This window comes from Equus caballus, chromosome 5, assembly GCF_041296265.1.
Source record: "Equus caballus isolate H_3958 breed thoroughbred chromosome 5, TB-T2T, whole genome shotgun sequence".
NCBI lineage: Eukaryota > Metazoa > Chordata > Mammalia > Perissodactyla > Equidae > Equus > Equus caballus.
Window position 1 is genome coordinate 40,789,418 of NC_091688.1, and position 26,006 is coordinate 40,815,423.

Genomic DNA, 26,006 nt, shown 5'->3' on the forward strand with positions numbered 1-26,006 from the left:
GAAGCTTGCCAATTGACTCTAGTCCTGGCCCTGCCATGAGCAGATGAGGCTGTGACATTGGGAACAAGCTGGCTTCTTTGATTCTGTTCCCTAGCTTATAACGTGAGTTCAGTGGCAATGACTTGTGGATTATTTTAAATTCACTGTGCGAGATACCACAGGCAGCAAAGGAAGATGAAATACGGTCTGGATGGGTGAAATGATGCTAGGACAGGCACATGGCTCTGATGCCACGTGACGACAGGTCAGACCAGACACCTCCTGAAGGCGACTGGGGTGGAAGAGTGAGTGTGCATTTGTCTGGGGCCAGGGTGTGTGTGTGTGTCAGGTGGCGTCATGGGCGGGCCCTGGAAGGTGGCCTCACCTTGGCCACCTGCCCCCGCAAATCGTGCAGCTCGCCCTCCAGGGTGCGCTTCTCGCTGAGAGCAGTGCTCAGCGCTGCCTCCTTGGAGTTGAGCAGAGCTTCCAGGTCCTTGAGCCGGGCCTGCGCGGCCATCAGGTCTCCCTCCTTCTTGGTATTGCTAAAGAAGAGAGAGAAGAGTGGGTTTAAGAGGAGGAGTCCGTGTCCCTAGAGAAAACCAGGTCTCCCAGGGAGATAGGCAAGTTGTTTCTCTGGAGGTCAGTCTGGGGCCTGGCACTGCCGTCCCTCAACCTGCCAGGAGGGGGCATCCTTGGCTTTAGGTTCTTTGCATTGTTTGCCTCTGGGGCTGGACTCCCACTTCCCCCAAAGTCCCCAAAACCCCCTTCCTGCTTCTCCGCCCTTCCCATGACTCAGTGCTCAGGAACGTGCCTGGGGCCAAGGGCAAAGCTGGATCCCAGGAGATGAATGCTTTTCCCTCTTTCCCCTCCCATTCCTTCCCAAAGAGACAGGGCCACCTTTGTCTCCTGCCCCTGCCCACGCAGGGCCTTAACCTTCTCCTCTTTGACTCCACCCACCTGCCATTCAGCCAAGCCTCTCTCTTTGTGGGGACCCAGACAGCCAGGCTCCCAGCCCTGGGGTCCATGCATCCCTAATGCTTCTCAGTTTGAGCCCCCAAAATGTTGGTCACCTCTCCTAGTCCCTTTTACACACTGGGGACTGTGGGGAGGGAGTCTTGTTAAAGCTCAGGGAGACCTGGGATGAGGACAACCAGGCACAGGATTGACCCTCCCCTTTCTCAGACCTGGTCCAGGTCCCTGATCTGGGCAGAGCACGGGGGTTCCAGCCTCACTCCCTCTGGGTCTTGTCAGAGCCTGAGAGAAGGCTGAGTCCACCCGTTAACCACAGCCTCAGCATCAGGCTCCAGATGTGGCCTCCAGGTCCATCTGGGCTCCAGCCTTGAACTTCCTCACTCCTCAAACTGGGTAAAGCTTTAGCTAGAATCAACCCAACAGGGGTTCCCTCTGCCACCTCCCTCCCCTTTCTGGGCCCCTGATTCTTTTTGCTGGATAGTGAACTAGAGAAACAGAGGAGTTCTGTTTTCTTAAAAACCTCCAGGTTACCCAAGAACTTTCCAGATGTTAAGATCCCTTCACCACTATAGGGTGAGAGAAAGCAGCAGACCAGGGAGTGGAGGGAAAGATCCAAGGGGCCTGGTCCTGGCTGCCGTCTGTAACTCATCAACCCTTAAGCACAGAGCCCACCACGGCAGAAGGAACGAAGGAAAACCAAATGTGGACGGGGGGAAAAATCTATCCTGAAAAGGAAAAAAGTGGCCCTGCCAAGATTTTTCTCCTGCCACAGAAGCCCTAAGCTCCAAAAGACCCAACGATTCACTGTGACGCGGGATGGAGAAGACTAGACTAGAGGAAGCTCTGGAGGGAGGGGCCGCCCAAGGCTGTGTTCTCCTGCCACCAGCTTAGGAGATTCCAAACAGGAGTCACCTCCCCTCCAACTGGGCTCCCCCGAGTGCCGCCCACAAGGGCAGGGGCAGGACCGGAAGACCTGGAGGCAGCGCCCCAGCCTGCGTGCTTGCTCTGTCCAGGCTTCTGGCCACACCTCAGAACAAGCTGTTTAATGCAACAGTGTCTGTCTCCTGTGAAAAGAGGCCCTTCCAGAACTGGAGGATGTCTCCCCTCCTCCGTCTCAGCCAGAAAAGCTAAAAATAAAGTCAAAACCCAGCTCAGGTTTTGGCTGCCATCCGGCCCAGCCCCTGGCTGGGAGCACAGCCCCAACTTTCCATGACTTCAGAACTTTTCCGAAGCTGAGGCGGCTGCAGGGGGAGGAGAGAAAAAGAAGAAAAACTGCTGGTAAAGTGAAGCGACGCGGCCGACTTAGATTCCGAGCTCCTTGGGCCGACTCCAAGGCTGGCAGGGGCTTCCCAGAAGAGGCCTCCCTACCCCGCAGGCTAACGGCTGCAGCTGGCCGGCACCAGGAGGCCCTCGGAACTTAGAGAACTAGGAGCTTAGAGTGGGTTCAGCTCACTTCCTCCTCTTACACATGAGGAAACTGAGGCACAGAAGAGGAAGGTGAATGGCCTGGTGTCAAGCACTACAAGCAGCAGCAGGGATGGGGTCACAGTCAATTCTGGCTGCAGATCAGGACTCCTCCTCTCGTCCACCTCACTGCCTTTCTCAGCCATAGGTCTGGAGGACGGAGAAGCCGGAGGAGGAAGAGGGCTCCCCCGACCCAGCCAGCCTGAGCTGGGAGAAGCAGGAAGGAGCGATGCGATGCCTTCAGGAGACATCTCAAGGGCATCTCTTCCCCAGTCCTGCTTCCCTGGCCTCCTCAGACACCAGGAGAGGAACTCCAGGAGTTCTCCTTGGAAATAGCCTTCCCGTGGCAGCGCCAGGCTGACGCTGACTGAGGAAAACAGGGCGCATGTCCTTGCCCTCCGGGAGCTTACAGTCTGACAACTCCAGGAGTTTCTCCTTCAGTCTGACCTCTTCACTTCCTACTGCTCTCAAAGGTGGGATGGTGATAATAATAATAATAATACTATAATGACAGCAAACACTTACATAGAGCTGATTATGTACCAGGCACTGCTCTAAACATTACCATGTTAACTCACTTAATCTTCACAGCTTGCCTATGAGACAGGTGCTATTATGCATGATTGAGGAGAATGAGGCGTCTAGAGCTACGTCCAGGGTCCCGCAGCAGGTCCGTAGCCAAGCTGGTGGCAGTGCTCTCCTGCTTCAGCACCTGCCCCGCTATCATGGCCTCCAAAGAAATAAAAGGGGCTATTTCCCTTTCCTTCCTAGAGGCTTTGATTAGCGCTGGAAAGAGATGCGATTAAAGGACAGAGACACACCCTGCAGATGAGGGAAACCACGAGCAAAGAGGGGGAAGCGAGAAGGGCCTCTGTGGTTTTCTGTCAGGCAGGGAGCTCCCATATGTGGGGAAGAGGCCAATATCACCCATGGGCTCATGACTCAGACCTCAGGAGCTCTGTGGCCAGGAAGCCACATGCACAACCCAAGAAATGGCTGGGGGTAGGGGGTGGGGCGGGGGGTGGTTGCAGAGCCCAGCACTTCTCCTACCTCCTCCCCAGCCTTGCCTGCCCACCAGCTCCAAAAGCCATTTCCTCCCTAGTTGGGGTCTTCAGACCTAGCGAGGACCCCAGCCCGCACTGGCCAGGCGTTCAGCCCGAGGGTACTGGTGCTGCCCGTGCCCAAGTCCATTGGGGGTTGGCAGTAGGAAAGCTGGGCACGTGCCGACTACCATCCCACACTGGGTTGGCAGGGTGGACAGGGTGGGGCAGGCAAGGGGAGCTGGGAAGGGTGGGAACCAGGGGCTCAGCAGGTGACTCATCCTCAGGCAGACAATTCCCGGGCAGGGGTCGGGAAATCCTCTAGTGCTCACAGGGGAGACCCTGGCTTTGCCCATGTCCTGCCCCAGCCCGTGCCACGCCAGTGGGGGCCAGCTCTCTCCCTTGCATCCGCCAGGTTCCTCAAGCACAGGAATGGCTCCATCCCAGCGGCCTCGTAAGGCCACAGGGGCTGGGCATCCTGTTTCTAACTCTCCCCACAGCTGGCAAATCTGATCTCAGAAGGAGGGAAGAGAGTGGGGTGGGGGAGGGCAGGGCAGCAGAGAGGAAAAGAGTCAGTAGAAATGAGAGCTGGGAGCTGGCTGGCCTGGCCCAAGACTGGCAGCGTTAGGCTGAGGCTGGCGGGTGAGAGAAGCCCTGCTCCAGGGCCACTGCAGGCCAGGACTCTGGGCGTTGCTTTGGGGGGAAGATAGGCGCCCGGCACAGAAAAGGGGCTGGGTGGGCACTGGGCCAGGCGCTGACCCACCCGCTGAGTCACCCTCCTCAGCCCAGCTCGGATGCCAGATATGGAAACCAGGGCTGGCCTCAGGCCGTTTTGGGCCCCATTGTGGGGGGCAACTTGCTAGGCCCAGAGGGAGAGGCCCCCATTTCCTCCCCCAGGCTGAGGAAGAGACAACGGCAGCAGAGACATCAGGCTGGAGCTAAAAATAAGAAGTAGGAGGGGAAGATGGTCAAGGGGGCAATTGAGGAGCTAGCCTAGCCCTGCAGGGGTTCCCTCAGCCCACCCAAGTCCCCTTGCTGGCCACCCCTTAGTGGCTCAGCCCCTCAGCCTCACCAGCTCACGGAGTTCCCCATCGCTGGGCGAGACCCTGGGAGGGGGAGGGGAGACAGGGCAGCAAAGGTCTCTAAGCCCCCGGGGCATTTCCTGCCTCACAGGAAAGAGCGCCCCCTGTGGCTGGGCAGGGCAGGGCAGGGTGGAGTGGGGAGCAGGGAGTCCCTGCCCTCCTGGCTTGGCAACAGTCCCAGGAGGCTAGACCTCTGCCCAGGCTGACTTCCGGGCGGGCGGTGGGGCGTCTCCTGCGGCTACCCCAAGCCAGCCTGCACGTTCCTACCACCCTTCTTTTTGTTCCAGCAACTCCTCCCTGTGTAATATATCCTCCTTCCCTCCCTCCCTCCATCCATCCAAATCCACCCCCCACCTCCCTTGAGCCCCACCTCAGCCCTGCCCTGCTGCCTTCAGCCATTGTTTCACCTGCTGGCTTGTTCTCTTTCCACTTATGTTGCAAGTGTCTTGGTGGCTTTTTCTCTATGTCCCCTGAATGCCCTGAGACTAGGAGGTTCATATGCCCAAGGCTGCTAGAGGGACCTCCTGCTGGTCCAAATCCTGTACTTTTACAGATGGGAATACCAAGGCCTGGAGAAGGGCAGGCGCAGACACTGAAAACCTGCCCCTGGTCATCTGAGGACACACAACAGACAGGGACAGAACACAGAAAATGGCATTGTGCATGCAGCGGGTGCAGAAAGCAGCACAGAGACACCCAGGAAGAAAGCCTGGGAGACGGCTCTACCTCTGCCTCGCTTGCTGGGAGACACCCCAGTCAGGAAAGACACAGAGACCTAGTGAAACAGCCCTCAAACATCACTACTCCCACCCTGGGTGGAAGCCATGAGGTTTGACTTCCTCCACCCCCGAAAGTAACCAGTGCTTGGTTTCTGGGCTGGTCTGTGGGGCTGCCATCACTCTCAGGTAAGGGCAGGATGCGGGAAGCCTGGGACATCTAGCTTCCCCATTCTGGCATTCGAGGCACCATCCGTCTCTGGAAAGGAGACCTTGAAGAGAGGAACTGAGGGGGCAGGTATTCCAGGGACTTAGAAGCCCCTTGAGCCTTCCTCAAACCCCACCCTGTGACGTTCTGAATGTCGTACACCCGGAAAGCACATGGTAGGTCCCCCAGTGTGGACCCCCCACCCCCAACCTCCCCACACAGGCACATGCAGCCGCTGCAGGCAGGGCTCTGCTTCCGCATGCCTCTCTTGGGCATGACACCCGCCACATCTGCCCAGGGTCTGAGGTCCCTTGGATCCCCTTCCAGAGCCGCCAGGCTCCCTCCCAGCGGTCCTCCCCCCCAGACAAAGGCAGGTCTTAATTCCAGGCAGAGGGAGGATTGGGGTGGGGGAACTGGTGCTGAGATGGGGGACAGGAGGCCTGTTGACATGTTCAGACGTAACTCCAGCAGAGCGCTGGGCCTGGCAGGGCCCCAGGCCTGAGTCACAGCTGCTGGGCGTATCAACGTGGCATTGTACAGAGGCAGGAGAAGCCTGCCACCACAGGCCAGGGCACTGGGGTCCCGGATAACAGGCGGCTGGCTTCCTGACCAACCGCTCCCTCAAGGTCCCCTGCCAAACTCCACTTTCCTTCTTCTTGGCCTGTCTCTCCAGAATTCATTCCTGTGTTGTCACAAAAATGCAGGAGTGAAGCCTGGGAACAGACGAAAAGAAATGGAGGCGTGGAGGGTGAGGGATGGCCTAGGAAGAGGTAGAATGTTCTGGGAAGGGGAAGGAGGGAGGCCACTGGCCAAAAGGAGGGACATTTAGGGGATCCTCACAACAAGCCAACACAAAGTCTCTTCTTAGGACATATTAACCCTCCATCTGGTGGTTCATGGCTATTAACTCTGACAACAGCAGGAGGGGGTTGGAGCCGCACCCCACGACCAGGAAAGGTAGTGGGGGAGGACCTAGGAGTTCTGGTCCCACTGCATTCCAGCTCCAGCCTAGGAAGATGCAACTCTCTCTCCCAGCCGGCAGAGGGTGGCAGCGTTGGAGCTCCGGGAGGAAGGGGGAGCCCTGGCAATCCCAAACAGCCTCCACTCAACTGCCCAGAAACCAGACCCCTTGATATGAAGGGTCTCTAGCTCCCCTGAGCCAGTCCTAAAGGGACTCATGTGTCCTGTGCCCCCCCCCCATTCGTCCCCCATATGATTCACACCCTCATCCTTCTTGCCGCTACTAAGAACACCCATGGTAGTTCTCAATAAAAGGCCACCCTTCAGCCTTTTCTTCTCTGACTGGACAAGCTCGGGGTCTCCCGTCCACTCTCCACTCTGCCCTCTAGCGTGACTCAGCTCCTCTGCCGGGACTGGGATCCCAGCCAGAATTATTCCTGGCTTCGACAGGCAGGATTCAGGCTTCCTCTCCCACAAAGGGACAGGGAGCACCCCCTCCCGCTCCCCGACAGCCCCACCTCCCTCCTAGATTCTGTCCCCTTCCTTAAGGGACCGTTAAGGGGCAAGACTTCCTCACAGCCCAACCTCAGGTTGGGGGAGCCAGAATGGGCGCAGTTCAAGGTCACCCTGCTCCTCCCTCTGGCTCCAGGCACATGCTGTCTAATCCCGGTCAGCTCTAAGGGAATAGTCCTGCCTTTCCAGGGCCTCCCTTCTACCCCCAACACAGGTCAGTGGAACTCTCCCCTCCTTCTGCACAGCACAGCCCTTTCCACTGTCGTGAAGGGAGAGGCATTGATAACCAAGTGTCCTTTCCTACTAGCAATAAAAACAAAGCAGAAGGCAAGAGTATAATGTCATAATAATTAACCTTTTCTAGCGAACTTTCTTTGAGAAATAGAGACAGGTGTTAATACTTCTAATTCCACAGCTTGTGGGAAATATTTCTATTGAGAGTAGCACTGGCTATTAATTATATTTGATTTTAATATTTATAGCTTGGCATTTTAGAGGACTGTTTTCTCACTTGGTGGGTCATTGTACTACTTTGGAACCTGAGGGATCTCTGGAGACCTTCTGCTCTAACCCCTTTCTTTTATAGCTAGGGAAAACCAGAGAGGGGAGATGATTTGCTCAAGGTCACACAGCAATTTAGTGATAGGACCAAGCCGAGAACTAAAGGACATCGAGGGCCAGGGCTGTTACCACTACCTCACACTACCTGTCATTTTGTTAGTAAACCAAACTTGCCTCTTATTAAGGGATAGGAGACCCTGCAACCTCCCTAAAGAACCTCCCTCTAGATATCTCCAAGAATATTAGAGCTTGGCATGTGTCACCTTCAGGACGCTGGGGGCCCAAGGAAGTGACAATGGGATGAACTGCCCTAGTGTCTAGGCCTCTGAGCCAGACCTGGTCTTGGCTGCCACAGCTGCTAGAGGTGGTCAGGGGCTGGGGAGGAGGGAGGTGAGGGGGAGGAGAGCGGAGGGCACAGTTGGTAGGTGAAGGCATCTCCTACCAGCTGTCCCCCCAGCTGTCCCTGGCTCCAGCCCTGACACTGAGCTACTGAATCACTGGAAATGGACATATCCCATGTAAGCATAAGTCTCAGACTCCAGGAGGCCAGGGGAAGTGCCCGCCAGGGCCATCAATTGTGGGAGGCAAGGCAATCGGGGTCCTTGTAGGAATTATTGTCTCTTTTGTTTCTCTGTGGCTCCTGACATACTGCTCAGCCCCCAGGTGTGGTGGCAAGTTCTTCTTTCTCTCCAAATCAGAATGTGAACTTCAGCATGTGGCGTGGGGAGGAGAGATAACACCAGGAGGCTCCCTCAGGTGAGGACTGGGGCCCAGGCATCCTCAAAGGCCTCCATTTCCATTATCCTTATGTATCTGCCAAAGGGCACAGCCTCCTTTGGATCCAGGTAGACAATTACCATGACAAGTCCTGAGACAGGAGTCACCAGCCTCCCAGAACCCTGCCCCATGATCCATGGCCTGGCAGAGTCTTGGGCCTTTCCAGGTACAGGCTGGCGCAAAGACTCTTGATCAAGTGTTAACAGGCTCTTGCAGGACAGCAAAGCACTAAGGTGTCGCTGGTCCCACGGCAGAACCTCTAGGCTGCAGGAGTGAGCCTCGGTCACCCTACCCTGCCCTCTGGATGCTCCTACCTGCCCCCTAAGCTAGAGAAGTGAAGTTTAACGGTACAAGCGCTCAACTGGAAGACAGAAGGCCTGTGCTCAAGTCCTGGCCTGTCATTCTCCTGCTGTGTGACATAGGACAAGCCTCTGTACCTCTCTGGCCTTGGTTGTTCTTATCCTGATGAGAGCTTGAATGAACCTGGGCCTGCCTATCCCCTATTGAATGAACATCCCGGCCTATCCCCACTGGGGCTGCATTAGGCGGGCAATCCAGGAAGTTGTCGAGCTCCCGGGCCTCATCTGGGGGGAAGAGGCGCTTCTGCTTTGTGGGACTGGGATCTCCCCACTTCTGACTCAGTCTTCCTCCACCAGTTCCGCATGGGAAGGCACAGACCCTGACCCCATCCTGCAGCGCAAGCCCATAACTCTGGACTCAACTCTAGAACCACTTGTGCATACTACAGTCCCGAGCTCTGGCTCCAGACCACCACCAGTGGTCCTAAGGAAGGAGGCAGGAAAGGATCCCAGCATGCAGTAGGGAGTGGGGGGCAGAAGATGCAGACATCCAGGCCCCCATCCGTCCCTTCAAGACATCTGCTGCTACTGTCTCCACCCTGTCTCCTGCTGTCTCTTGTAAAGCCACCAGGGTTGGAGGGAGGGGGCAGCTCTGAGTCATCCACCCAGCTGTCCTGCCTGGGGTGGGGCCCAGCCCAAGCCTGGACCCCAGGCAGGCCTCCCCTGGTGCTTTCAACCTCCTCAGTCTCCCTGCACTTGGGTGTCCAAATCCTTCAGGCTCCAGAATAGAGAGAATGCATGTATGTGTGTTTGGGGGGCCAGGGGAGCGGGGAGTTCTGCTTGGAGCCTATAACCCAGCCCAACAAGAGGGTGTCCCAAACCCCTGGGTATGGTCAAGGTACTTGGCTGGGCCAGGGACTGCCACAGGATCTCACAGACAGCTGTGCATCCCAACCGAAAGCCTGGCCCTGAACTCTGAGCTCTAATTAAACATTAAACCAGAAAACACCTTCTCTCTGGCTTTAGCGGGAGGAGTTAGGACAATGCCTTCCTTCTCTCCCAAACTTTGTTCTACTCACTTTTCCACTTCACCCTGAGCACAGCCGACACAAAAGGGAGCAACAAATCCTAGCTCCTCCCATTGGGGACATAGAAGGGGACAGACAACCCCATCTGAGCCCCTTTCTCTCCACCCCACCTCCCGTCAGCCTGGGATCCAGGTGTGCAAACCCACCCCCCTTTTCCGGAAGCCCAGCCTCCCCAGCCAGGATCAGAGGGGGAGCAGAGGCAGGTGGCTAAATATAACAAGTACACACACCACCCCCGCCCCTGCCCCACGTGTGCACACGCCCGCCTGGTGTCCCAGGCCTGGACAGCTGCACCAGGAGGCAGAGGAGACAGACTGGCGTGGCCGGGTTAGCAAGAGACCATAGACTCCACTCGTCCTGGTCCCTGATCAATGTCTTCCCCAGAAAAAGATCTGCTAAGAATGCCCTTCACAGGGATCTGCAAGGGAGGCTTTGGTAGTTGAGTGGACTAGTTTAGAACACTAACTAATTCTCTGGAGTTCCCCTAGCTTGCCTCCTTTCTGTCCGGCTAACTAAGTTGTTCGTATCACCAGTGGAAAAGACAGGAGTGATCCTTATCAATAGAAATAAACCCGTCTCCCTACACAATTTCCGTCTCCTCTTCCCAAGGGGATGGATATGCCACACCCACCGGGCCTGGGGCTGGGGGCTAGTGAAGGGGTGGAAAGAGCACAGAGACAGGGAGATTCTGAGAAGAGCATGAGTTTGGAGAAGATGACATAAAGGGAGAGACGACATCAAACCATAGGTTTCTCCCCGCCCCACGGATCTCCAGGCACCTTTAGTGTCCTTTGGCTGGGGTCTTCATAGAGAAAAGGGGATACAGAGAAGGAATCTAAATTCTTGGGGGCTGGAAGAAGAGGGCATAAACATCCAGGCTCCAAAGGCCTTTTTAAAAAAGAGGGTGGAGTCAGGTAGGGTGGGGTTGGGTGGGGCTGGGATGGGTGAGGTAGGAGGGGCCTGAAGCTTTCAACGGCTGGATTTCAAAAATGTCACTGTATTCCAGCAGTTTAATAAGGCAAAGATCAAAATACATCAGCGGCTGAGAGGATGGGCCTGAGCAAGGACGGCTTGGCTAGGCTGGGAAAGTGAAAGTGGCTAACCTCAAGGAGGGAGGCAGGCAGGAACAGAGCCCCCAACCCTCGAAGACACCAGGCAGAGGGCCAGGGTGGGCAGCCGCCAGACCTGGGCATAACACAACTTCCTGAGCAGGGAGCCTCTGCCCTCCGTCCCCCTCCCTCCTTTACATTCCTGGGCCAAGCAGGCCAAGGGCTGTGGGAGCTGCGGGAGAGCCGCTCTCCTGGAGTTGTTTGGTGGGCCTGTCAGAGCTCAGGGAAGGTCCCAGACATGCAGGGAGTGAGGGAGAGCTTCCCAACTCTTAGAAAGAACCCCAGAAAGGGTCATGCCAACGGGGCCACTGCCATGCTCCTGAAGGGGAAAAAGGATGTCCCCCTGTCTTGGTGACCTCTCTCCAGCACCACTGGAGAGCTTGGGAGCTCTGTCTTAGTGGGTGTCATATGTTCAGAACCAGTCTGGCAAAGGTGGCATAGTGCCAAGACTGCCAAGAAAGTTCTAACAGGACCCTTTCACCCACTGCAATGTGTCCTGGGTGCCCAGATTTCTTAGACCTGGCAGGGCCAGTTCTGCTTTGCCAAGCCCCTCCCCCAGGACCCAAATGGCTGACAAATCCCACTCTGACAGAAGGTGCGTCTGCCATCAGCCCCTGCGCGGCCCTGAGTGCCCCACCATTCCTTATATACCCCAGACTCTCCTAGAGACCCCTCCCTTCTCTGTCCTGTCTTGACAATTTCTCTTGGCACTGCCAGGCACCTGCTGGGGGCAGTTCCGAGGAGAGAGAACACTGTCTGGCAAAGTTATCAGCCGCCTGGACCCGAGGAGGGGCAACGGGACTTCCTGCCCTCCCGGCTCGCCACCTGGGCGCACTCACCGTGCCTTGAGCTCCTTAAACTCCTCGCGCACTTTGCTCAGCTCCAGCTGCAGGCGGGCGCGCTCCTTGGCCACCGAGTCGAGGGTCTTGCGGGCATCCCCAAGCTCGGCCTCGTAGGCGGCCTTAATGCCGGACACCTCGCGGCTGACCACCTCCTCCGACTCGGTGATGCGAAGGCGCAGACCCGCATTCTCCGTCTCCAGCGAGCGCACACGGTCGATGTAGACCGCCAAGCGGTCATTGAGCTCCTGCAGGTCCTCCTTCTCCTGCAGCCGGGTGATACGGGTGGGCGACAGCGGGGTGGAGCTGGCCTGCGCCCCGCTGCGGGTGGCGCGCCGCTGGGACGGAGTCTCCATGGCCGGCAGGGTGGCAGCGCTGCCCGCGGGGCAGGGGTCCCGGGAAGGGCGCGGGGCTCAGGCCAAAGGACAGAGACTGCTCGGGGTCGGAGCGCACCGGCCGGCTGGCTCTCGGCTTGCTCCTGGCAGGAGTGGGGATCTGGGCCGGGCACTGTCGGACCTCGGGATCTGGGCTGGCTGGCGTGGATGCGGCGCTCCCGCGAACACTGTGAGTCACCGGTGTCCGTGCAAAGGCTCTAATAGGTCTAGGGAATGGGAGGAGGGGCCACGGCTCTTAAAGGGGCCGGCGCATACCCACAGGGGTGGGGGTGGGAGTGGTGAGGAGGGGAGAGGACCGCCTAGCCGTGGCAAGGTCCGGCCCCACCTTCTCCCGCGCACCCCCACGTGCCTGGGGCTTCGCCGAGCCTCGAGTCTTCGTTCCCGCCTGCTCAGCGATCCCAGCCTCAAGCTTGCCCCCACTGCCTCAGGCCTTCTAGAGTAGAGGGCAGAGCCGAGGGGTGAGAGTGAGTGGGCAAAGGGCAGGGAGGAAGAGGAATAGTGGGTGTAAAACAGGGGACAGTGCAAGGCAGGCAGATCCAGGAAAGCAGGGGGAGGGCTGAGGCTGGTGCCCCTCAGGGTGACTCACTCTCCTTCCACCACTGGCTCCCCCTTTCCTCCCCATAGTAATAGTGAGTCACCCCTACCCCCCTCCACATGTGGGCAGCCCATGCAAAGCTGCATCTCAGAACGCCAGGGTGGGGTGGGGAAGGAATGCCTGGGTTCCTTGGGGGGTTGGGGTGGCCTGCAGCAAAGTTCTAGATCCTGAGTTTCTTTCCACCCTCAATTTTGGGGTGAGGACCAGGAGTTTGGAGTCCCTCTTTTCCTATCTTCTGCCCCAATTTATTTCCCTTCAAAACCAACCATTGGGTCTTAGACCCAAGCAACAAGCCACAAGACCCCAGAGAAGGCCAAGAAAAGGACCCGGTCACTGCCCCCCACTCCCCAGCCTCTGCCCCTTCCTTCAGATGCAAGCAATTGGAAAAGAGGCTGCCTACGTTCCTCCCCATTCAGTCCCTTTCCACTCCTTACCCCACCCCGCCAACTCCAGGACTGTACTTATTTTTTTCCAGGACTGTACTTATTTTAATGGATAATTTAAAACAGATACCAGAGCTGTGCATGCATTCATCACGTTGCCAGGACACCAGGTCCCAGATTTTTGTGGTTCCCAGAGGGGCCTGAAAGGGGGAGCAGGGCAGGGGGCTGGACAGCCAATGTTGGGTCTCCGTCTGGGCTTCAGCCAGAAAGGGAGAGGTAGGGGAAGGGACAGCAAAGACCTCACACCCTTGCTGGCCACAAAGGCCAGCCCCTTACTTATCTCTACATTCCTCTCTGGCCAGGTCTGCTTTGCCAGTGGCTCTAGGGAGGGGCCAGGCCCTCTCACAAAATAAGATCACCCAGGCTTCTGTACCCCAGGCTCTGGAGCCTCCATGCTCAGGCCTCGCCAAGGACCCCTTTGATCAGCCTTCCACTCTCCTCCCCTAATCCTGGTCCTGGCCCCTCCAGCCACCTCATCCTCTCTAAGAGGTGGCAGTGCTGAGGCTCCAGAACCCATGTGCTTTCATGCCCTGCCCCTGTGCCTCCCACAGCTTATTCTCTGGTGAGGAACCTGGGAAATTAAATTATGTTGCTAACTCCTACAGCTCCAGGATATCAGGGTTTCTGTAATACGCAAGAGAAGCAGAGCTGGACAGGTCCTCTGTTCTGGGTTCTGGAGCCAGGCCTCAGAGGGGACAAGGGGCTGGAATGGGATTAAAGCAAGGACTCTTGAGTGTTCAGGGAGGGGACCCAGGGAGGAGATGCTTAGGTTCCCATCTCTGTAAGGGTGACTGGGCAGTGTGCGGAATATCCAGGATGCAACCAGGTGAGGGACCCAGGATGTGGCTTCTCCTCCCTGCAGCCCTCTCCCCCCAGGGCGTGGTACCCACCCTCAGCTTCCCAGACAAAACAAAAAGTCTTGTTCTGTGTCTCCCTCTTCTGTTCCCCAAACCAGAAACAGAGGCGGGGTGGGTGAGCCAGTGAAACGTGAGGGACAGGGCTGGTGCTGTTCCCTTTGCCTCAGCACCCCCTGGCACTGAGCCCTCCCTGGCCCCACCCATTCTTCCCACACACACACACTGAGCCCCCCCTCTGCCCCATCCATTCTCTCTTCTTTCTCTCCTCCCCCCACCCCTGGCCTGGCTTCCCCTCCTGGCTGGGGAAACAAAACCACACTTAACCCTTCCTATCCTGGACCTCCCCATCTTTGTGGAAAAGAGGCAAGAGAAAGGAGGGGGATCTCACCCTAAATTTCACTATAGGCTCTTTCCAAAGTGTCTCCTCCCCCACCACCACAATGGCCTCAATCCTAAACCTGAACTTCAAAGTGGGCCTTTATCCTGAATATTCAGTCCTAACTCTGGACCCCAAATGCCATCTGTCTACTCTCCCCCTGCCAGGGCATAGATCACCAGTCCTAGAAGCAGCAGGAAAGAGCAGGGGAGGCCAGATCCAGAGGAGCAGAGCCTGCTGGGGGTGAGGGTGGGGGGAGTTGTGCCTGGGCGGAGACCAGGTTCCAATCCTCCCTCTCACTTGCTGTGTGATGATAGATACTGAATCCTCGGGGTGTCCGTTTCCTCATCTGTAACATGGGCAGAGTGGCTATCAAAGACATGGGGATCAAGCTACCGTGCTTGCTCTCAAGGGAGCTGCCCACTGGTAGTCAAGACAGAGGGAAAGGCAAAATCAAACACAAGAGGTTAAAGAGCAGCATAGGACTCTCAACTGGACAATGAATTCCAGATGGATTCCAGAAGCCCGGGAGCTGGAGCATTAATGAGTGATATCAGAATAGAGTGGTTGAGTTCAAGGGGTGGTTTGGGCAGTGGAAGGGGCACTTGTCTTGAAGACCAATGACCTTGGAGGAGGGGCCCTCCTCTGTTCCCGTAGTATCCTGGGCCTCCTCCAACAAATGTTTCTTGAACACCTACTGTGTGCCAGGCCCTGCTCTAGACACTAGGGATACATCAGTGAATAAAACAGACAAAATCCCTATCCTCATGGAGCTGACATCCTAGTGGAGGGAGACAGTCAATAAATAAAAGACATGGGAGCCGGCCCGGTGGCGCAGCAGTTAAGTGCGCACGTTCCGCTTCCATGGCCCAGGGTTCGCCGGTTCAGATCCCAGATGCGGACATGGCACCGCTTGTCAAGCCATGCTGTGGTAGGCGTCCCACATATGAAGTAGAGGAAGATGGGCACGGATGTTAGCTCAGGGCCAGTCTTCCTTAGCAAAAAGAGGAGGATTGGCAGCAGATTTTAGCTCAGGGCTAATCTTCCTCAAAATAAATAAATAAATAAGCAAAAGACAAAATTACAGTTTGTTAGAAGGTGGTAAGCACTATGAAAATAAAAATATAAAGCGGGACAGTGCTCAACAAACTGAATAACCTACACTTTTATGCTCTTTGTGGTTGTATGTTTTCACATACATTCTCAACTTGGTCCCCAAAACCACCTCATAGGTTGGAGATTATTTCCCTGTTTAACACATGAGGGTGACCTTACCTAAACTAAATAGACAGTAAGTCAGAGGCTGAGCTCAGAACTCGGACCAGCAGCCTGGTCCAAAGCCAGGACTCGCTTCACTGCCTTATGCCACTTTGGCGGAAGCGTGGGAGGTTCTGGGGTGGACTGGGGCCGGGAGGAAGTCTGTGCAGAGGTGCTGAAGTGGGAAGAGCTGAGGAGGGTGTGCAGCCTGGACTGCTGAGGGGAGCAGGGAGCCGCTGGAGGTGAGGCGGGAAAGTGTAGGAAGAAGGGCATGGCGGGAGAAGCGGGAGATGGAGGCGGGGACTGGGAGCTGGGCTGGAGTCTGAGGGAGAGGATTCTGGCTGCTTGATAAAGCTAGGGTCAAGAGGAGAGAAGGGAGGCATTGAGACCAGCCAGGAAGGAGTCAGAGGTCCTGGCCTTAGCAAGAGGCAAGCTAAACGGAGGGGGCTCAGCAGAAGCATGAAACCAGGAGGGATTCCAGAGGCATGCTAATGACCACTCACGTGGGGTATATTTATGGAGTACCTACAATTATTAGGCACTAGGTAGTTACATTACCTTGTTGAATCTACACAATAGCTCTACAAGGTACATATATTATTAGCCCTGTTTTACAGATGAGGAAACTGAAGCCCTGGGAGGTTAAGGCATTCGTTTAAGGCAGAGTTTCTCAACTTTGGCACTACTGACATTTGGGGTCAGATGATCCTTTGTCGTGGGGGAGGTTCTATGCCCTGTGGGATGTTTTACAGCATCCCTGGCCTATAGCCACTAAGGGACACAAGGTTAGTAGCAGGACTGGTTTTTTTTTTTTTTTTTTTTTGCTGAGGAAGATTCACCCTGAGCTAACATCCATGCCAATCTTCCTCTATTTTTCAGTATGTAGGCTGCCAGCACAGCATGGCCGCTAACAGAGCAGTCTGTGCTCGGGAACTGAACTCAGGCCACCATAGTGGAGTGCACTGAACTTAACTGTTAGGCCACCAGGGCTGGCCCCTAGAGCTGGAATCTTTCTTTTTTTTTTTTAAGATTTTATTTCTCCTTTTTCTCCCCAAAGCCCCCCAGTACATAGTATTATATATATTTTAGTTGTGGGTCCTTCTAGTTGTGGTACGTGGGACGCTGCCTCAGCATGACCTGATGAGTGGTGCCATGTCCACACTCAGGATTCAAACCGGCAAAACCCTGGGCCGCTGAAGCGCAGCGTGCGAACTTAACCAGTTAGCCACGGGGCCGGCCCCTAGAACTGGAACCTTAATACGGGTTGGCCTGACTCTGAAGGCCAAGATCTTACCATCAGGCTATAATCCTGGACAGGTGGGAGTGGGAGAGGATTCAAATGGGTCCCAGACCATTGGGGCAGTAGTTATGCTCCCCCATAGGAGTGGGAAGGGGTGATTCTTTTGAGGAAGGTCTAGGGAGTGGGGGTAATTTGGAGATTCAAGACCTATGGCTTGGGAATCCTTCATAGTGAGTTCTTGAGGGAGGGTCCCTGTCCTATTCATCCTTTGATCACAGGGTCTGGTGCTAAACATCTGTTGAACTGCTGAGTCACTCATGCACAGGTGATTCGTATAACCTTGACAGAAGAAGGACTTGCCTGTTCTTTAAGTGGCTGCCATGTACCAGGCACCAGTCTAGGGGCTGTTGTGGAGGTGATCCCATTTAATCTTCACCTCAGCCTTATGAGGCAGGTATTATTATCCGTATTTTATATGCCAAGAACCCAAGACTCTGAGAGCTTGAGTAATTGGCCTCAGGTAGCACAGATGAGTAGACTGCCTTCTTCCTGCCCAGACTCAGCAAGGAAGGATGGCCAAGGCTCACAGCCATTAGCAGCGGAAGGCTGGGAGTGAGTGATTGACAGCCATCCGTAAAGGCAGAGACCCTTTATTTGGATGAAATCTCACCCAAAAAGCCCAATATACTAAACAACAGAGGCAGGATCTCTCAAGTAGGGAGATTTGGGGGCCTCTCCCTGCCGATCCCTTGCCCCTGCCTGAGGAGGCCCTCGGGGCTCTGTGGAATAAGCTCCTCTTTTTACAAGTGGGCTTCTGAGGCCAGAGGAGGAAAGAATTGCCCAAGGTCACACAGCCAGGCCTGCCCAGAACCCCCAAGATAGTGCTCTGACCCCATCTCAAGCTACCACAGGGGATAAAACATCACTCTGGACAGATCTTACAGGACTAACCCACCTCAAGGGACTGGCATTGATGTTACTATGATGTGGGGAGGCTGGCTGCTGAGCCAGAGCCCACTTATCTTCCCTCACGGCTCCAGCCAGGCCGGAAGGGGCAGCTGGATAATGGGTAAAGAATGAACCCCTCACACCTCGCACCAAGGCAGGTGTCCCTGGCGACAACCCTTTCACAATCAAGATTACTACCTTAACCCTCTCCAATCTCCTTGAGGTGCACAGAGCAAGCAGCGTCATCCCCATCACACAGATGAGGAAATCGGGGTGTGGGCAGGTTAACAGACATACTCAACGCTACATAGCTGACAAGTGACAGAAGCAGGCCCCAATCCCAGGCGTCTGCCTGCAAGTGAACTACACCCCACCCCTCTTCAGCCAAGACCCCAAGGAGGCCCATCCAATAGCAAAATCCTAGAGTCTGCCCAGGAGCGCCTTCCAACATTCCACACCCCCTCCCCCAGCCAACCAGGCCAAGGTAATCGTCCACCTTGTGAGTCTCAGCCTCGAAGAACTGTCACAATACGCGATACTGTCACAAGACATGCCGGACTAGAGCCAGTCAGGCAGAAATTCAGCTGTGACATCTCCTTCTCCCCTCCCCATTCCCCAGCTCTGGCTCCTCCCCACCTGGCGCGAGTGGGGGAGGAGAGGGTAGGGGTGGGGAGGGGCGGGGCACCAGAGACGGGGGTGGGGCCCTGTGGACGGGCGGGTCCAAGGACAGATCAGACGGGCTGGTAGTCTGACTGGCTCTGGCAGTGTTGTCCCGCCCCCCCGCCCCCGCCCGGAGGCGGCCCACTGACGGCTGGTGCTGACGCAGGCGCTTGCGTGTGGGCGGCTGCCTGGGAGTCTTGTGTGTGTCTGTGTGTGTGCGGTTGCTGGGGCCTCCCCGGCCTCCTAAATGAGGGTTTCCTCTCTCTGTTACCAAGGAAACAAACAGAAGCGCCACAACTCCAACACTGGGGCTGGAGAAGAGGGTCCCCAAGCCCCACACCCCTACACACTTCCAGGAAGTGAGGCAGAAAAGGGTTCCCTTTCACCCTCCCTTCCTCCCGGTGCTGACCAAACGTTCGTGCGGCCTGAAGCTAGAGGGGCCAACTGTCCCAGTTTGCAGAGCACTGAGGAGTTTCCTATGACAAGGAACTTTCAGTGCTAAAACCGGGACAGTTAGTCTCGCTATATGTTCATCCAGTTTTTGTGGGGAGGCCCTCTTTAAAAAATATGAAAATATCTTTTGCAAGTTTACACTGATATATGACCATGTGGAAACGTGGGCAGACTCCTCTCAGGGTCTTAGAATGGCCTGTGCAACTAAGAGGTCCTGAAGCTTCACCTTCGTTAGCCCTGTCCCCAGGTCCCCAGGACCTGCGGCCCCCAAGCTCCTCCTTTATTGTTTTTTTTTTTTTTTTTGAGGGAGATTAGCCCTGAGCTAACATCTGCTGCCAATCCTCTTCTTTTTGCTGAGGAAGACTGGCCCTGAGCTAACATCCGTGCCCATGTTCCTCTACTTTATATGTGGAATGCCTGCCACAGCATGGCTTGCCAAGCGGTGCATAGGTCTGCACTGGGATCCGAACTGGCCAACCTCGGGCCACCAAAGTGGAACATGCGAACTTAACCGCTGTGCCACCAGACTGGCCCCTCAGGGTTCCCTTTAAAATCTACCCTCTGGCACTCAGGCCAGGGGGCTCAACTGGGAAAGTGAACTCTCTCCAGGAGGATGGTGGTTAATCTGCAGGGAATTTCCTGATGGGTGGGGCAGAGCAAGGAGCACTTTCTGGAGAAGTGGCCAGGGCTGCCAGGTGGGGCAGGTGGATGGGCAGGCTCTGCCAGATCAGGAGCTCCTGGAGGGAGGCCCTGTGGGCCGGGGAAGGGACTGCCTTGGGCCAGTGCTTCATCATTCATTGCCTAGAAGCCAGAACTTCAGAGCTGGGAGGAGTCTCAGGGCATCAAGCAGGCCAATGCCCTCATTTCTAGACTTGCCTTGGTCCAACTCCCCAGATTCCCCTTCCCACCATCCTTAGGCCAGCCCACAGGCCTCCCCTAGAGCAGCACCCCATTGGCCCTCTTTGCCCAGTAAGTCTAAAGCTTACAGGGCACCCTGAGAGCCCTCCTCACTTTGGCCCTCAACTCCTAAGGGGCTCATCACAGTGACAGGTAATGGGGAAAGCAGTGGAAGAGGGATGGGGCGGGGAAGGGGGACAGGATGCACAGGCTGAGGCTGGCGTGCTCACAGGCTGCCCAGGGAGGGGCCGAGGGGGCATCTGTTTCCTCTTGGCCATGGTCCCCTCAATCCTACCCCCAGAGGAGGTGAAAACGGTGCTGACTTCCTGAAGCTGAGCTTCCTGGCCTGGGGATGGAGTACAGACAGGGTGTCCATGAAAACATCCATGCTCCCTCCCACCTTTCCCCCTGGAGCTTCGGGGAGCTGAGCTAAGGCTTAGGTGCTGGGGCATACTTCCTGTTGGAATAGAGAGCTGAGGTCCTGGGGCTCAGTGAGCACCGTCGACGTACCAGGAGCCATAGCCAGGCTGTGCTCTCAGTGGGATGTGGTAGGGGAGAGTCCGGGGACCTGTCTGGCTTAGGGGTGGGGCCTCACTCAGGTATCTTAGTGGATCAGGGGTGGAAGATGGACCAGAGAGGTCAGCACAGAGGGTAAGTGGGGAGGGGATGACAGGAGAGACAAGAGCAGGTAAAGGGAGGAGGTTGGGGAGGAAGTCTACCGTGAGGGAGGAAGGGGCAGGGATCACATCTGGAGTCCAGGCCAGGGGGTCTAGGAGTGGGAAGCTGGGCAGAGGAGAGGCCGAGGAATTGAGGCAAGGGGCAGCTGCCCGGGCTGACGCCAGCACTCCAGCCCCGATCCTGGTGGGGCAAATATTTACCCAGCGACTGTTGCTAAGCAGGGAGGAAGGAGGAGGCAGGCCAGTAGCTAGAGGGCCTTCCAGGCTCCTCCCCATCCCTCACAAAAGACAGCTTAGAAAGAGTGAGCCATACGGCTCCCCTCAGCCCTCCATCCCCACCCTGCAGGCTCAGCTATATCCCTCCAGGCATACGTATCTTGGGGTCACCTCTACTCACCCCACCTACCCAAGCTGGCAACAGGCCAGAAGGCTGGGCCAGGGGGAATTTAATCCCTACGCTGCCAGGCCTTCCCCTGACCCTGGGACAGCTCTGGGGGCTCCAACTTTGCAAAATGCTCCCTTCCCAATCCACTGTTCATTGGGGGCTGGAAAGGGAGTGGTCCAGGGAGTCGGGATATGGTGAGGGAAGGGATGCTGAGAGATGGAGTCAAAATGTCCAGGAGATGGAGGCTGGAAGAGAGGATGAGGAAGCTGCAAGGAGGGAAAAGAATGACTCCGTTAGAAGCTGTAGAGGGGCAGGTGAGGGGGGCTGTTGGACCCAGGGAAGGGGGTCCTCAGGGGTTCTCCCTGCTCTGGCCCCTGGGAAGAAGATGGGAAGGTACAGAGGAGGGGAGGGGCGGGTGTGCTCAAATGGAGCCAGATGTGGCCCATGTGATGTGGGCTGTCCCTGGCATGGGCACAGTGGGGGCAGGACATGCAACTGCCGCCAGGAAGGGTTAGTCAGAAGCTGGGAGGGGACAAGGGAAATGGACAGCTAGTCCAGGACCCCCGAGGAAGCAGACAGGAGCTTTCGGGGAGGGTAGAAGGGCTCAGGACCTGCAAGGAGGAGTTGGCTAGGGCCATGGGCTGCCTTACCCACCTCCCCTCCTCCACCATCTTCAGACTTCCCATCCATTCCCCTGGCTGAGCCTCAGTTTCCATATGCAGAGTACGGATCCTGACACTCCTTCCCAGGTCACAAGATGTGTCCAGCACACAGGAGGAACACACAGGGTCTCTTCCTTACCCACCTCCACAGGGCTTCTCCCTGGGGGCTGATAGATTCTCACCCTCGGCCACAGGCACTCTGGAAATTGGGGTGCAGAAATGGGAGAGACGCGCACAAGGAGGAAGCTGCTGGGGCAGAGAGGGGGTTCCTGGAGCCCAGGCTGCCTGGTGTTGACGGAGGTTCTCAAGGGTCGGAGAGTTGGCGAGAGTGGCAGCAGGCCCCATGGGTCCACCCTGAAATGGGAGTAGATGGAGGGCTCTCACTGTGAAATCACACCAGAGAGACTGAAGCTCCACCCCAGGAGGGACTTGTCAGGACCCCTAGGACAGCATGAGGCGCCCAGAGGGAGAAGAGGGGTAGGGGACTCAGGAAACAAAGCGGACCCGAAGGGTGGGCCAGGTGCAGCGTTAAGACCTATAGAAACAGAACGAGGGACCCCTGGAGAGCCAGGTCCAAGTTGGCAACCAAAAGAGTGTTGTTTTCCAAACTCCCATTGGAAAGTTCTAAAATACACATGGAAACATGACTCACTGACCCCTCCCCATGGCCCCCCTTTCCGGGTTTCTGTAATTTTTCTCCCAAGAGTTAATTCAAATCACATTCTCACAGAAAACAAGTTTAATGAGGGAGGGCAAAGAGTGGACTGAAGGAGGCAGAGAGGCGCCATGGGGGTTCTGGAAATGGAGAAGTGTGCTGGGGCCGGGCAGAGAGGGCGTGGTGATCGTCCACTGCGGAACACCTCAGAGTGGGGGAGAATTTGACTTCCAAACACTTACACGCTCAAGTTAAGGGTGGTAGTAGAAGGATTCATTCACACCACCACTACTGAAACAGCAGTGTGGCCACCACACCCCGTTCCCTGTGTACCCAGGCCCAGAGAGCTTGCCCTGGCCGCCTCCTTGGAACCCGTTCCCCAGGGCCACAACTGAGGCCAAAGGCTGGGAGGTGGGAGTAGGGGTGGGGCTCCCTGAACACAACTGCCTCCACTGCTCCCTCCTGAGAAACATGTGTCCTAGAGCAGGGGCATGGGCACATCCCTCCCTCTGGGCTGGGAAAGATCCAGGCAAGCAGCCCTGACAGGGGGTCTTTTGGCCAGGAATTCCCAGCCTGTCCCGGAGAGGCCAGGGAAAGGGAGAGCGTGGCCCTGGGCCAAGGGTGAGCAGCCCTTCCACTCCTGAGAGTTCTTGGAAGAGGACTCCAAGCATTCCCAGGCCAAGGATGATTCCCAAGCTTCCATATTTGCCGTCCCTCCTTGGATGTCCTAGATGGAGTTCTTTATGTCTCCCAGCACCACCCCAACTCCACTCTGCTGCTCCTTCCTCAGCTTCACCACCTCCGTCTCCCTTGGCCAGTGAGCCCCCAAGTCCTGTGGATCCTACCTCTAGAATCTCTCTTCCTTCTCCACACTGCCTCCAGCTCCCTGGTTCTGACCACCGTCAGCCCTTGCCTAGTAACTGCAGGAGGCTCCCAGTCTCCCTGCCTCCACCCTCGCCTCTGCTCAGATCCTTTCTCCTCCCTAAACCACAGCCATCTTTCCAAAGTGTAAACCTTGGCACATTCACATGAAACTCAAACTAACAGTGCATCCCAACGGTATTCGGGATAAAGTCCAAATTCCTTGAGCTGGCTCGTAAAGCCCTCCATGACACAGGCTTTGCTTGTACCTCCAGCCTCATCACTTGCCCTCTAGGTTCCAGCAATCCCGACGTCTCTCATTTCTTCTAAGCTAACCTTCCTGGACCTGGCACATGATTTATGCTCTGACCAACTCCTACTCATCCTCTGGGCTCAGCTAAAAGTGCCACTAAGTCTGAGTTAGGTGTCCCGCTAAGCCCCCAACATCTCTTACCACACTATAGTGACACTGTGTATGCCTCTGTCTTCTCCCATTAGGGGAATCTTTGAGGGTCAAGGCTGGGTGGGTCTGGCTCTCTCCTGTATTCCCAGCACCCAGGATAATGATGGGGACACAGAAGGTGCTCTCTTCTCACCTGAGCTGAGCATCTCGCCATACCTCCGTCGTGAACTAGCACTCTCAGAGTACTCAGCTTGTCCCTCTACTTTTTCCACACAACCCACTCTTCAACACTTAATTCTCACCTCACCATCTCCCCACGTGCCCCTCACTGCCTTCCTTCATTGGAGCTCCATGTGTGCTCTGCAACTAGGCCTGTCTCTCCACCCAGCCCAGGGCATAGACACAATGCCAGTAGTAACAACAGCTACTGTTTATAGAGCACTCACTATGTGTCAGGGCCTGTTCACGGTTCTTTCCATTCATTGGCTCATTTGATGCCCAGCAGGAGCTAAAAAAAGATATTGGCCCAAGGACCTGACTTGTCTGATGCTTCAGGACGGATCTCTCCAGGAGCTTATAACTCCATTGGCACTAAGGGTAAAGGAGATGGGGTATATGCTGGGCCCTCAATAAATGTTTATTGAGGGAAGGAACAATATAATTGCCTACCTGTAATAGCAGGTCCTATCGCTAGTGAAACATTATCTCCGGGCAGCCGTGGGAGGGGAGCATGGCAAGGTCATTATTCTCATTTTATAGAGGGCTCAGTCCAAGTGAGTGGGGAGGGACCTACTTCCAGCCACACAGGGGGTAATGGGCTCTTTTACAAACTGCGGCACCTCTGGGGCTGGGCAGAGTGTCCTGTGTGGTACAGGACAGGGAGCGACTGTGCCCGGGGGGGGCGGGGGAGGGTCTTACTGGAGAGTTTTCAGGGGTCAGGGCTGGAGGGACCCTTGAAGACCACACATCGAGTTTGTCTCAACCCTCACTGGGCATCAAAATCACTTTGGGAAGGGGGCTTTCAAAACTGCCAATGCCCAAAGCCTCGGATATTTTGATGCAATAATTGGTTTGGAGTGGAACCCAGGCATTTTTCAGTAAATACCACTGCAATCTGTCATTTTATAGACGAAGAAGCTGAGGTTTGGAGTGGGAATTCTAGTAACAGCTAACACTCACTGAGCGCTTTCGATGCCAGGCGCTGTTCTAAATGGTGCAGGTGCCTTATCCACCTGCTCCTCGTCATTACCCTGTGTGGAGGGCCTGTTAGTATCAGCTCCATTTGACAGGTGAGAAAACGAAGCACAGTTGGTTCAAGCTCACACGACCGATCAGTGGTAGGGCTGAGATTCAACCCCGATAGACCTGGCTTCAAAGCCCACACTCTCAACCTTGATCCCATAAATGTAAACCCCGAAGTTGCAAGGGAGCCAGTGGTGGAGCCAGGCCTAGATCCCACGTCTCCTCTGGGCAGAAAAGTCGGAAAGCCAGTAAGAGTGGGTAAACTGAGGTCAGAGAAGCCACAGTCCAGGTGGGAGGCCTGGAGGCTCCCAGCCCCCTCCCTCACAGGGACCAAAGGGCCTGGGTGGTGAGGAGCTGGGCAATGGGGCAACTTCCCCACAGAGCCATCCTTTACTTGTCTGCCCCCCCACCCCAAGGGACCCCTGACCAGCCCCAGCTGAGCTGTCACCCTCTCTGTGCTAATTGATGCAGCCTCCTAATTGCTGATCACAAGGAGGCAATTAAGTCCAATTAGGGAGAGAGAGCTAATTAGTGCTCAGCTTCCCACAGCCTCTGGGCAACCCCAGGGTCCGCCGGAACCTGCTGCCCACCTTCCCCGACTCCCAGGGAAGAGAAGTGCTGCTTGTATTGAGCATGGCAAAAGTTCATGTTCCTCCTTTGCTCTCCCAAGGATCGAGGGCCAAGCACCTTGGCTCATCCTCTGCCTCCGCACTGCAGGGCAGCCCCGTCTCCCAGTGCCACTAGATATGACCTGCCCTCCCTGACAACCAGGAACCTTCATGTCACCCCAGAATTCATGAGTACTTGCCCACCATCCCATCCATCCTCCCCGCAACCCTGGAGGTAGTGTACCCCACATTATCACTGGGGCTCAGAGAGAGGAAGTGATTTTCCCAGGATCACGCAGTCCTCTCTGACCCCAGATCTTGTACCCCTGACAAACATATGTGATAAGTCTTTCCAGTGATCTCATCTGCATTATTCCTGACGCAACATGGTAGATAGGTGGGGCATGAACTGTGCGCCTTCTTTCCAGGTGCTACATTATGCTAGGTTATCCCATTTAATCTGCTGTCTCTCCCTCTGCTCATCTGCCTGAGTGTGTCCCAAGAACCCAGTGCCAAATTCAAGAAGATTCTCTCTGGGGTCACAGACCTTAGAGTCAGGAGACAGAGGTTCTAACTCACTCTGTGACCTAGGGGAAATTGCTTCCCTTCTGTGGGCCTCAGTTTCTTCACCTGCAAAACAAGTGGACTGGACTGGCCTGGAAGATTTCCAAGGCCCTTCCAACCTCCATCCCTTCCGCTGCAGTGGAAGAGATGGTGAAGAGCTGGGCTTCCCTCTTGTGTGCCACCAGGGCCCAGGGGTGGGATGGGGATGCCCCTTTCATAGT

At 56.0% G+C, this 26,006-nt stretch overlaps 1 protein-coding gene across 5 annotated transcripts in view; it reads right to left on the bottom strand.

The window, feature by feature from the left end:
• LMNA (lamin A/C) overlaps positions 1-26,006 on the bottom strand; it is a 43,980-nt gene that overhangs the window by 6,252 nt on the left and 11,722 nt on the right. For 2 of the 5 annotated variants that reach the window (XM_001499888.7, XM_070268035.1), the window contains 2 exons: positions 11,608-12,208; positions 365-521 (listed from right to left, as the gene is read on the bottom strand). In XM_001499888.7, the coding sequence (XP_001499938.1) occupies positions 365-521; positions 11,608-11,963 (513 nt within the window). In that variant the 5' untranslated portion in view covers positions 11,964-12,208. Of the gene's footprint in view, positions 1-364; positions 522-11,607; positions 12,209-20,811; positions 21,057-21,595; positions 21,807-22,952; positions 23,043-26,006 lie in introns of those variants that run through there. The other 3 variants (XM_070268037.1, XM_070268036.1, XM_070268038.1) reach the window with 3 other exon arrangements.